At 39.1% G+C, this 13,369-nt stretch overlaps 1 protein-coding gene across 1 annotated transcript in view; it reads left to right on the forward strand.

The window, feature by feature from the left end:
- Positions 1–13,369, forward strand: part of larp1 (La ribonucleoprotein 1, translational regulator) — a 53,522-nt gene that overhangs the window by 24,228 nt on the left and 15,925 nt on the right. Inside the window, exons 4-7 of the mRNA XM_059351202.1 lie at positions 3,937–4,008; positions 7,405–7,564; positions 9,860–9,994; positions 10,415–10,564. Coding sequence (XP_059207185.1) covers positions 3,937–4,008; positions 7,405–7,564; positions 9,860–9,994; positions 10,415–10,564 — 517 coding nt within the window. The remainder of the gene's footprint in view (positions 1–3,936; positions 4,009–7,404; positions 7,565–9,859; positions 9,995–10,414; positions 10,565–13,369) is intronic.

Raw genomic sequence — 13,369 nt, forward strand, 5'->3', positions numbered from 1 at the left:
GTGTTTAGATTGTAAAAAGAGAATTTTGATAGTGCCTAAAATATAATTTTCAACAACCAATCAGAAGAAGAAGCTCCGGTAGTCTTGCTACACTTAGCGGTGGCTAGTTTTCTACAATAGGTATTTCAGTGGTTGTGGCTGTAATTACACAGCAGCTAAACAGCAAGTCCAGACAGAGCAGTCTGCTGCTGCTGCTGCCCCAGCTCTGTGTCCACAGAACTGTAGGTTTCTGTTTTTCTTCAAGGCATAGGGTTAGTCCAGGCTTACCACCATGGCGGGAACTTTTGGAAACTAGAGGAAAAGAAGCAAAGATTGTTGATCTCAAAGCAGGGATCAAGCGAAAACTTTGAACCCAATCTCTTGTAATTGTAAAAAAAAAAAAATCAATAATTTGGAAGAAGAATTCAGAAATTAAGCAAAATCAGTCTCTCCCACATGCTGTCTCGCTTTACTGGTTTAATGTATGACATCAGGTGTATTCCATATATCCATAGGAGCTGGATAAATCATTCAATCAGAAATTACTTTGATTATTCAATGAGACACAGTGAGAAAGAATTCTTTTTCTTTTTTAAAACCTCAAATATACCAAGCATTCCTTGTCCCAGCTTTAAATTTGTGGCTTTTCTTTCTCTCGTGATAATTAATTGAACAGCTTTAGTTTTCTTTTATTGGTCAAACAAAACAAGATTTTTGAAGATGCCACTTTAGGCTGGTGACAAGGCCTTTTTTACTCTTTCTGACATTTTTGTAGGCGAAACAATTAGTTAGTTATTGGAATAACTAAGTAAGTAAAAAACTGTTTGCTCTTCATTGCACATGGTCGACTGTCCTAGAGTATAATTAATCAATGATCAACTAATGGTCGTTAAGAATTTGGTCGCTCACATGGAATTTTTAATCAATCTGTGTATTTTTCAAATTTTAATTTTTATCTTTGACTGTGTATCAGTACTAAGTTGTATAAAGCTACAGTTTGCAAACTGAAAGTTGCAATAACAATTATAAAACACAGAAATACAAGAGTATTAATTTCAGCAAAACTAGCTTACTTTGTCAAACCTTGCTAGCATCAGTTACTAGGTTTAATTTTACCCAAACTTATTTAAACACAAAACACATTTAAATATGCAGGATTACTGTGAAAACTAACAATGAACTTCTTGATGTAAACTTTATGGTATCACCTCACTTGAGTTAGTTTTACGATCGATGGGATCAAGTCTCTTTGTTATTTCAAAATAAAAGCATCCATTATCAAAAGAGGCTTTTGCATAGTACTATATATATCTTTTTATTTTGTGCATGTATGCATGCAGCGATTAATTGACCATTAACGTTATAGATAATCGAGTTGGCAGGTTTTTTCCAGACGCCCATCCCTAGTCTAGACCCCTCAGCTCAGGTATCCATAGCACCCTTTACCACACATCCAACATACTGACCCCTTTCCCTTCTATACTTGTTCTCTCGTCCCCTACAGCTGTTGGTTTGACAGGGGATGCATTTAATTTGCGTTGCCTTACAGTAGCAGCAGTAGTCAGTCACCCCTCAGAGCCACTTTCTATTCCTGATCTCTGGGCGATAGTGTGTCACTAGGAGAGCGACCCTAGTAACCTCCCCTATTTTAGGCAGCCAGGTCTGAACGAGCATGCACATCCCCGAGCAGTAAAATGTGGGTCACATCATCAGAGCCAGGAATAACCCAGTGGCTCTGGTGGCAGAAATCGTAGGTGGGGAGAGGGGCAGAGTTTGGAGACGGTGACCATTGCCTGGGAAGGGATGTCCTTTTAGGGATCCCCTTTAATAAACCGACCCTGGATCAGCGCTGCTGCTGCTATTCTTAGGAAGCTGGAGTAACATTTAAAGCTGTAAATCAGTCACTGTATTCCTGAGATTATTCACGCTGGGAAATAGACACTGAAATTTGATAAAGGTGGGGTGTTTGATTGCAGGGTTGTGCTTCAGAGTTTGGTGCTGTGGTTAAAGTTAAGCCTGAGGTTTCATGCAATGAATCTTCTAAATTGATTTGGTAACTTGAATGAACAACGATTTTGGCTTTTCTCCCTGAGACGAGTGCGTAGGATTTTTCCTGGCCACCACACGTTTTATATTATGAGACTATCTCTCTCTTTACACTGCATAAAACTTCCTTCAGTAGCATGTTGGTTTAAAGCACCAGAAAGATTTTTGTGTGTTGAGTTGCCAGGAGAAATGGAAGAGATTTACAGTTAGCAGACTAATTAATCAACAGAAAATTACTTTAGAAAAAAGTTTTGGTAATAATTAGGTTGGGCTCAGTTTCTCGAATATGATGGTGTAGTATTGTAAATTGATTTTTTTTTTTGACAATATCGCATTGGGCTTTTAGTTTTTATTATTGTTTCGACATTGCAGATTGAATTAGAGCTGCAGTGATTAGAGTTAATCCACAACTGTTTTTAAAATCCAATTACTAGTTTGATCTTTTTTTTAATAACAAACATTTGCTGGTTGCAGTGTGTTAAACTTTGGGTTCTGTGCTGTTCATCACCCAAAACAAGATATCTGTGCTCAAGAAAACTGACTTTCTGCACCATTTTCTGAAGTTTTATAGACGATGAGAAAATAATAAGAAGATCCATTGATGGTTAAAACAATTGTTAGTTTCAATCCTAGATTAAAATCCTGGATTCATTGATAATCAAACGGCATTAAGCACAATCTTACTATTACTGTAATTTAAATGAATTTACACAAACAATTTGTTATAAGTAACTTCCAACATTAGTATTAAATTCTGTCTTGCATTCAGCTGTGACGATACAGCTTTCTCGTGGATATTCCTATCACCTTTAATTTTTACAATGAAATGATTGCCTTCTGCACCAACTAGCATGTTTAAACAGGTTTAAGCAGGTATAATCACATCTCCAGCCATAAAGTAAGAACCGCTCTGCCTCCACAATCCTTGGAAAAACATCACACTTGAGCACATGGCTGCGTTTAGCCCACAGTATGCAGTTTTGTGTGTTAAGTGTGTTATCACCACATTTTGTTGTCCGTTTTGTGTCCAGAGAGAAAGGATTGTGAGCGTAATGTTGGTTTCTTGTTTTGGTCGGTGGTTTATAATGCAGACCGGTACAGGAGTCTTTTATTTTTGGTGGTGAGGGACTGTATAACAGGAGCTTCATCAGTGGTTTCCTGTGGTGGAAGAAGAATGAATCAGCATCCCTCTGAACTCAGCATTACTGTCAACATTTCCTCAGCCGTTACACCACATGTCTGTATTGATTCAGAAACACACTCACACCTGAGCTTTAAACACAGTCGTCTCATCTAATGGCTCATTTCTGTCATTTCACACCTCTGTCGTCACTAAAAATAATCGCTCCTATTCCCATCTGTGCACAATCCAAAGCAATAAACCACAGAAAATGTGTGCCTGTCTTTATGTAATGACACAACATTAGCCATTTAGCTGCTGAGATGATGTACTTTATAAAACCCAGAGGGAGCTTAGTGCACTGTAGGCGCAGCAGATGCTTCTTATTATCCACAGCTTGTGCAGCGTCCATTTGGCATTTCCATTGTGTTTGATGGCAACAGGAAGAAGTGTATTGCCCCTGTGTCGTTGCAGAGCATCAGACGAGCTTTTAAAGAGGCAACAATTATATTTTTTTCACTCCCAATATAGCCCAAAATGACCAGATTATAAATGCAGCAGCTTGGAAGGACTTGTAAACTCACTTTAGGGCCTGAAAAGTCCCCAAACATTTTAGGTTTAAACCGCATCCATTTTCAACTACTTAGCAATAGAGCTTTTACTTACAGGCAAGCTTAGTGTTTGTACATTTTTTTCATACAGTGTGTATGTATACGTGTGTGTGAGTGTGTGTGTTCATCATGGTCCACCTCATTGTCTTCTCTAAACTGCTCTTCCCTCCCTCTGTTCAGATCGAGGCAGTGACACGGACCGTGTCCTGCCCGCCGACTGTCAGGCAGGTCAGAGACTCATGGAGATTCACTGTAAGTTAAACCTGCAGCCCTGCAAACCTGCAACCTGCCTACCTATCTGCTTATGATACCAGTAACAAGTTAAAAATCTAAAACTTCAAAAGCACACAGAAAGAGGAACATCAAACAATGTCATAGAGTCACTTAAAGCCTGCTTAAAGTCAGAATAGTCTTTAAAATCACCTCACTTTTTTTGGGGTAAGGAAACATTAAATTGGCCCTGCTATGTCACCTCCTTTTCATTGATTCATGCAGAAGTCAGTGTGCATCATTTCACCATCAATTCCATACTGTATATATATATCTCCCCAGCAATATTGTCTGCAAAAAATGTATTTACAATTTTACTAAGTTCCTGCAGGTTTTGATCTGTTGGTTAGGTGTCTCAATGTCTCATGACATTATTTTAATAAAGGTATCAGAACACACCACAACATTTTGTGGCAAACCAAAAATTCAATTGTCCTGCAATATAAAAGTAAAAGTATTAAAGTGTGTTTTTTTTCCTGTGACAACAAAAATTTACAGAACATGTCAAACAGATGTTTTATAATAAAACTTCTCATTGTTGCATTAACATTCCCTCTAAAAGTATATTGGGCTCTGTATTTAGACCAGAGATTATTAAATCTTAATCTACATTTAATGTATTTCTATCAGTCTTTTTAAAGGCCTTTTAAAAACAAAAACAATAGGATTCTCCTGCTACTCTAAAGCCCTTATTAAACCTGAATCATATTATGTTAAGATAGTGATAAGAAAACAACAGCTTGATAAACCAGAAAATGCTGTGACTGTGCACATTTTTAAATTGTGGAAGAGATGCTTCTCATTTCACATCAGTCTGAAAAAGGGTTAGCAGTGTGTTTCAGAAAAATACACAAATCTCATACAACAATAAAACCAGCACTATCTCCATTCTTCTTGTTTTAAATGTCCAGCAAAACACAAAATACAATTTGTGAACAATTAGGAATTAATTTATCATTCATCAGACATAAACAGACAGAAAGATTCACGACCTGATAAATGATGAAACAGGTTTATTTAAGTATCGTGCAGGCGTTGCAGTTCATGCTGTATCCGCCTGAATAAAGCTATAACAAACATTTACATAACTGACACCTATGTTTAATCACCGAAAGGCATCTTTTCAACAGGCTCTATAGAAGAAGCCAGCTATGTTGCATGTTCGAAGTCAGAAAAAAAGAAAAAGGCAGTATTGGGAGTAATATGATGCATAAATCAAGTGGCAACAATAAACAATGTAATTGTAGGTTTCGCGGAAAGTTTTATATGTAGCCTGGGTGGATCCTCCTTTGCCTCTTAAGTGGAAAGTATTAAACAGCATTAAATTAAATGCTCTCACATGTCATTACACACACTGTTACCAACCAAAAGTAAAGAGGGCAAGCTCCAGAAGCTCTGCAGCCTGTGATCACTACGATGCTAACTTTAGTTTGATCTGAAAATGTGTTTCTCCAGCTTTCTTAAAAAAACGTCTCCTCTTTTCTGTTACAATTTCCACAGCAGAATTGCTCACGCCTCCTTTGCTGTTTGATTTTTGGTGTGTCTCACTGTAGCAATGGTGTTAAGAAGTACAGTGCATGTTTGAAGTGGGTCTTTGAGTTCAGTGTGATTAGATTAGTTTGCGATATGATACCTTGAAGGCTGAGCATGTCACGGCGTGTGGGTGTGTCTGTGGACAGAATGGTTTGGGGCTTGAAATGTTTTGAACCGCTAGTTACTTGACTTGAGTAGAACGCTTTGCATGACTCCCGTGCAAGCCCTTCAGGAGTGTCTTACTTTGCAAATACATGTGTGTTGCTGATAGCTGAGCTGCCGTAGCACAGATGAACGGCTGAACTCTGTTTGATTTGAATACACTCAGATATCAGCTCTGTGAGAAAAAGATAACCAGCAATGACAATTCATATATGCTGACCTTCCCTGTGTCCGTTACTGAGTGAGTGTTAGCTCACACTTGGTTGGAGGTCAGTGGTGTTGATCTGCTGCAGTCAAACATTTTACTGTAATGAGACGGAACAAAAGATGGGATGAAGAAACGTCTAAACCACATGCAAAGTCTTCTCTGTCATGGTTACGGCCATTGTGGCGCTGAGGGAGTGGTAGTAGTTTGTAATTTTAGCATGAATGGATAAAAAGCCTCTTGTTTTGATCTGAATATAAAATCATACAGAATGCATAACACATTTATGAACCAGTTTACACTTTAAAAATGTATCTTGGGCGATCGGATCATAAGTGGTTAGCGCTAAATACAAATATACACAGGCTCCAAGACGTAGGCCTGTCAAGATAATTACTATATCGACGTACCGTTCGATATATAAAATTGGACACGATAGTTTTTTTCTGGACTCAATATATTGTCGTTGACATGCCTAATTTTTTGTGTTTTTTTTTTTTGTGTTGCGTTTAATTTAATGCTGCAAATGTTTGAAAGGCAGAATGAATTGCCAAAAAATTAGTCCCTGACAAGGACGTAACAGGAAATACATCATGAATGCTGCCGTGTGGTGGTCGTTTAGATTACAGAGGGCCAAAAGTCGAACTCGACGGTGTTGCAAACAATTTTGTCCCGCTGATGTAATTAATTGCAATAGACCACACATGTAAATAAGTTTATCAAACATCTTCTTAGCTAGCCCGAGAAACACGGTTTGAATCAAGCGACTCAGGTTATTGTTATCGGACGTAAAAAATGTGCGTGGGGCCATTTGATCTATGGTGAGTGGTGTAGGTAGTAACGAAATCTGAGCACAAGTGGTCAGCTGGACACCCTTAACTGGCGATGTCATCTGTCCACATTTGAGCCAATCACCCAAGACACATTTTAAAACTAAGTGTAAACAGGGTCTGTGTACTGGTGCCCAGATGGGATCCCCTTATATTTTATTTCATTTAATAACTCTTTTCTTACAGATTAAAAATGCTATATAATGTCATATGTGTCGGTTGTATAATAGCAGAATATATAAACAATATTTGTATTGTGCTGTGTTTGCTAGGATTACCAAGTTGCACAAGTAACATCCAGTAATGTAATAAGCCCCGCCCCTACTGTTATTCCGATTGCTTTGCAGATTCACCAATCAAAAAAAATGTGAACTGTTTATTATTCATTATGGAATATTTGGTTTCTGAGCTCAGACTCCACTTTGCTAATTCAGAAAATAACGTGTGAATATCCGAGCACATAACATTGCATCTGTGGCACTAACTTCGACCAATTTCATGTCCTATAAAAATGTGATTTCTCAAAATAATTTTGTGTGAGGCCCCTTATAACTCTTATTTTCTTTGAATAGGTCTTCAGTCTCCTTTGGTGGACCGAACCGTTTCTACAGCTTTTTATCTAAACATCTGAACCTGTTTCCTTTCCAGGCCCCAAAGAAGCCCACAGTCAAGAAGGAGTCAAAGGAGTCGAAGGAGAAGAGGGAGAGCAACGAGGAGAGCAAGGAGAACCTCAAGGCCAAATCAGACGACTCCGGAGAGGAGAAGAATGGCGACGACGACTCCCAGAAGAATGGACCGAAGAAAAAAGGTAAATACGTATCAGACGACTGACGTTATGTTATGACGTGCATGTTAGCATGCTAAAAAAGGCAAATCGATGAGTAATAATCAGTAGAACATGCTAATATCTGCATCCAAACAGGCTCATATGTTTCAGGCAAGAGGAAGAGTGTTCAGTCATAATCGGCCAAAAACACAGTTGTGTACATTTTCACATTTTTGGAAGATACTAGTTTGGGGGTTTCCCTGATATGTCTTCCCTCATCATATTCATGAATGGGTTTTTCATGATGAGCTGAATTGGTCACAAAAAAGTCCAAATTTGTTATTCCTTGTTAATAATGGCAAGACTGAACAAAAAGACAGTCTTCAATTTAGGTTAAGACAGTCGAGCAAAATATTTTGTTACTGTACTAAACTTATTGCTGTGCCAGCAAATGTACTGTGTTTGCACATGAAGTCAAACACGGCTTCCTTTCCAAACGTGAGCCTACAGCAGATGACTGAGTAGATGTTTGTGATGGCTGGCTGCAGTTTTGGCACCAATAAAGGGTTTAAACTACACCAGCCAGCCAGACAGCGGGTGTTTTCTGATCCTCACAACATGATTACCCAAAAAGGGTTGTGTTTGTTGTGGGGGAACTTCCTGCCTCTCTGGTGGGCAGCAGCCTTTTTCCTATTTGCAAAAGCAGCACTGGCATACAAATGGCAATGGTGAGGATTTCACCACAGCAAATCTTTTTTTAGTTCAATTATTTGTTTTCAGAATGCGTCTATAAGCGTACAGCTGCTATGAATCTTATCAGTCAAACTAAACCTGCAGATGTGCTGTAGATATGATGAGCACTTCATGTCTCTTCTCTGACGAAACATTCATGGAGAGAACTTTCACAACTCTGATCTCAGCATTAAAGCAAACAAACTCTCACTTGTGTCGAGCAGGTTAAACCTGATAAAACCAGAATTGGCCGTCGCGGACTACTTTGTTAGGCTGTTTTATAATCCGTTTGAGTGGGGTCGAAGCTTGATTTAAAGTACAAACAATCAACAACATGGCTGTTGGTTCAAATTTTTGGTCGGTCATCTTCCTGTTCCTCAAACTGATTTCCCATGCTGCTGCAGTCCAAAAATCGGTTGCTGTGTAAGTGTAATGAGCTTGTTTTGATATTGTTTCAAAAGGATTTAACATGTTGTGGCTTCTGTATCCAGGTTTTAGTAGCCTCTGTGTCTTATATCGTTCCATATCCTTCTTTTTCTTTCTGTCTTTCCCTTTATTGTCATCTAGCTCCTAGCTGACGTCCCTCTCCTCCCCTTACCTACTCAGTTAGCAGATAGTCAGTTTTAAGTGACGTGGCCCTGTGTCTGTCATTTCCTCTCTCCCATTGCTTGTGTTTTATCTGTCACACACACAGACACACACCCACACAAACCCCCCGACAGCCAGATGTTGTTTTAAACAGCAGACCGCTGATGCGCTCTGCTGGCCAGCAGAGGTACTGCAGGTGACATAGTGCTGGTTTACCAGTGAAGGACTCGGCAGCAGTTTGTCATTTTGAAAGTCATGAAAAGCATTTAACCCTTCCGTATCCGATAGTTAGCTGTGTCAATGTAAATGTCTGCAGTAGGTGGGTTATCTGAAGCCACCCTTAGGTAACATGTTTTTTTTTTTTTACTTTTGCCATCAATATATGTGTAGTTTTTGATAAATATGACATAGTTGGCATTAAAAATGCTCAAAATATACAGAGTATGTTTTGCCATTCTAGTTAACAAATGATCTACAGTTATGGAAAAAATATTTGTTTTCTCCTTGCTTTCTTGTTCATTTAATGCCTGGTACAACTACACTAGGTACATTTGTTTGGACAGATATAATGATAACAACAAAAATAGCTTTTAAGAGTTTAATTTAAGAGCTGACATCTAGCCATTTTCCATGGCTTTCTTGATAATGATTTTGTTTATTTTCAAGAAAAACCATGGAAAATGACTAGATATCTGCCCTTGAATTAAACTATTTTTGTTATCATTATATGTGTCCAAACAAATGTACCTTCAGTTGTACCAGGCATTACAATGAACATGAAATTGAAGAAAACAATGGTCCAATATTTTTTTCCATGACTGTATGTTTGCCAAAAGTTCCCCTGGCTAATATCTTTTCAATACAACACTTGGGTTGAAAGACGATATAAAAAAGTTTTCAACGTTTTATGATTATCTGGGTGATTACTGCAGACACCTTACAGTAACGGAGCTGAATTGTGCCCTAAATGACCAAATATTTTCTAACTGCATCGCCTCTCCCCATCATTACAAACAGGAAACAAGCAGAAGTGGCTTCCCCTGATGATCGAGGTGAAGTCCGAGGGTCCCAGGGAGCGCTCGGCCTCCAGGAACAACAGCAGACAGAATGAAAACCCCCGTCTGCCTCCTAACGCCAGGAACGACCTCAGAGGTCAGTGTGTCCAGGTTACTCACTGCAGGTGACAGGAAGTGAATGCTGGCAGCCAAAAGGAAGAAAAGTATCCGTAAAATGAATTTAGAAGTGAAATGAATAAATCCCACCCGGCTGGTTTTACATGAAGCTTTAAATGCCAAGAGTGTTTTGTTAAGCCAGGTTTTTATCGACGTGTTGTGCCTCTGTAGCTTTTCAGCGGACATTGCTGCATTTAGCTGGTTGAGATGAAGTGCATGACTCAGCAGCAGGATGTGGACAGATCTGTCTTTGCTCCTGCTAATCTGCTACTTCTGCTTTGATAGCTCAGCTCTTCAAATGCATTCAGTAAAGAGCTCTGTTTATTATACTCAGGACATTGATCTTTTGGTTGTTCCACTTGCGTTTGTGCTGATGGGAAGATTCTTGGTTTTTCCACAGACTGGCATAGTCAAAAGTACGAGCGGGAGTGGCGTGACGACCACGACGAGGTGTCCAGTGTGAAGAGTGAGGGAGCACCGTTCCGCGGAGGGTTCAGAGGTCGCGGACGTGGAAGAGGAAGAGGCCGGGGACGAGGCAGAGGTGGCAGAGGTATGTGTGACTTTTCTTTCACTCAGAGACAGACTCTCATGGAAAAAAATGTAAAATACAACTTACCTATACAACTAAAAATACAACTTTACCACTTTTCTGTCCACAAAAAAAAATTTTTCTTGTCCCTTTTCTATGTGCTCATCAGCCTCTTTTTATTTAGTTTCCTGAAACAATACTGGAACTGAAGAGGAACTCGCACCTTTTTTTCCAAATTTATTTTTAGTAAGCCAATATAACATATAACCAATATAACCAATATAACATATATGCAAAAATGGTCATTGTGGCATTGCTTGACAGTAACATTTAGAATATTTCATTAAACACAAAATAAGAACGTCCCTTACAAGATTTGGAGATGTTTGGATGCTGTAGAAGTGATGAGCTCTTCATGTCTCTTCTCTGACTAAACATCAATGAAGAAAACATATTCACAACTCTGATCTCAGCATTGAAGCAAAAATAAGCAAACAAAACAAAAATCACTGGAGCCTTTATGCTGTGTTAAGGCTGGGTGATCATATTCACACTTCCACAGGAAGAAAATAAGAAACTTTGATATAATATGTTTTATTGCTTCAAAATGCACTAGTACAACATGTATCATTTTTTAGAGAAACAGATTTTCCACTTTCCTAAATTAGCACAGCAGGGTTGGTTGTGTAGTTGAGCACAGCATGTTATTGTTTTGGTGTCAAAAGATGGATAGTTGAATAAGAGAGAAGACAAGGCTACTTTCTAATGATGCATGGGTTTAACTTGAAAACCTGTATAAAGATGGTACATACTACAGACCATAGCTGTTTTCTCCTTTCAAATGTGGACGATGTTTGCAGAATGAGGTTCAGACATTCGTCCCTGCAGGTAGACATTTTCGTCTGCGTCTTTATGCAGACGACCCCAATCTTCACCTTGGATGCTTTGTTGCGGTTTGCAAGAGTTGCAGAATAGAAAAGTCATTAACAAACCCAACATGCTCACTGTGAATTCCCTGGATAGTGACCTGCTTTAATCACACGTGGGCTCAATCGGACATCACAAACACTTTGTACTTAAGAGCTGGCAGGGTAAAGTCTGTTTAATATCCTGTGTAACTAAATTTGGACACTTGCATTCTCACATACAGCTCCTTCAGGTATATGGGTTTAGGTTTGCAGTGCACAATAAAAAAGTTTGATGTTGTTCGCCTGAAGCACCACCCAACAAGGCTTTACACACAGGTAGTTAGACCTACCATCTGCCGCAAGCTCCAGCTAAAAGAAACATCACACACGCACTAAACTGTTGCTTTTAACTGGCAAAAGATTTGTAGAAACAGCAACTTGTAGTTAGGGGTTTAAGTGTGTAGCCAGAGTGCTGCGTCTTTCCTGGATTGCAATGTGTTAATTAGTTATAGAGGAACCAGGCAAGCTGTTTCTCTCTACCTTCAGTCTTTATGATCACCCAAGCTTATCAACTGCTGGTTGTAGAAAAGTGCAACCAAACATCTGACAAACAGTGTCCAGCATATGTGACAGAACTCTAAAGTTTTGGTTGTTTCTGCTCTCGAGCTGGGTGGGTGGTGACCCTAAACTGGCCCCACTGAGGCTACAGTGAAAACAAAAAAAGTGCAATAACAACCAGTGAGTGTTGGAATGAGGAAAAAGCCTTTTAGATCCAGCAGGAGAAGCAGGTTTCCCCGAAGGCCTGTTAGTTTTGGCAGGATTCTTTCTCTCTCTCCTCCTGATTGTCCACCCTCTTCTCTTGGTGCCCCCCTCTGTTTTCTGCCTCCTCCTTCCTTACTGCCCTCCCCCAGTCTGAGGTAGCGAAAGCACTGCTAGCTGTTTTGAATTTTTACAAGAGGGAAGCAAAGTGAGAGAAAACAAAGATTAAAACCCCCGGAGGAAGAAATTAGGGTGATCGTTCGTAAAGTCCAGTTTTACATCCGTCCTGTCTCCTTGTGGACACGTTGTTGACTTTCAGCAGCACTGAAGAAACGGTCAGAGTTAATGCTGAGCAGATGAACTTTGTGTTTGTATGTTTACTCGGCTCTTGCTTGTGTGTGTTCCCACGTACTCAAGTGCATTCACATATTTGTCAGTAACGACATTCTCTCTCTAAACTCCTTCATGTCATTCCTTTTGTTTTTCTCATGACATCAAGAGTTGCAGCACTAGAGCTACAGGAGACCTGTTTCTTTTTCATTAGACACTTTTTTCTAAATATGACTTGGATATTTATTTGAGTATACAAATTCATTATGTTTTATTCATTTTATTATACTAAAAGAATAATTGAGTGTGTTTTTCTGCTCCTCTGTTCATCGCTCTCCCCAAAACTTTTCCTCAAATTTTAACTTAACAAATAAAACTAATAGTTGCCCCTGTTTTGTTGGACAGAAAAGTGTCAATATAGGAATTATGGGACTTGATATTAGTAAAATCTGGGTAATTTGTCTTAGTCAATGTAACTGTTCTCCATCTGTCCACAGCACCAGCCCTACAAATAAACTTGTGTAAAATAAACTACAAGAACTTGAAATGTAATTTCCAGAATTAAAATGAAGACATTTCGTAATAAAACAGAAAGGGAGAGTTGACAGACTATAATGGGCTATTTCAACATATTTAGACTAATAAAGTAACTCAGTTTTGGGAAGTTAAAGACACTGTCAGTGTCTCCCATGGTCTCACACTTTCTCAATAAACCAACCAGCCAGACGACTGTTCAGCAGGAAAGTGAGTCTCAGTCTGTGACTCAATCCAGAGAAGTGTGAGCAATTTTTAGTTTCTAAAATATTGAGGACGAGGCTTTTAAGTAGAA

The sequence above is a fragment of the Centropristis striata genome, chromosome 15 (assembly GCF_030273125.1).
Source record: "Centropristis striata isolate RG_2023a ecotype Rhode Island chromosome 15, C.striata_1.0, whole genome shotgun sequence".
Classification (NCBI taxonomy): domain Eukaryota; kingdom Metazoa; phylum Chordata; class Actinopteri; order Perciformes; family Serranidae; genus Centropristis; species Centropristis striata.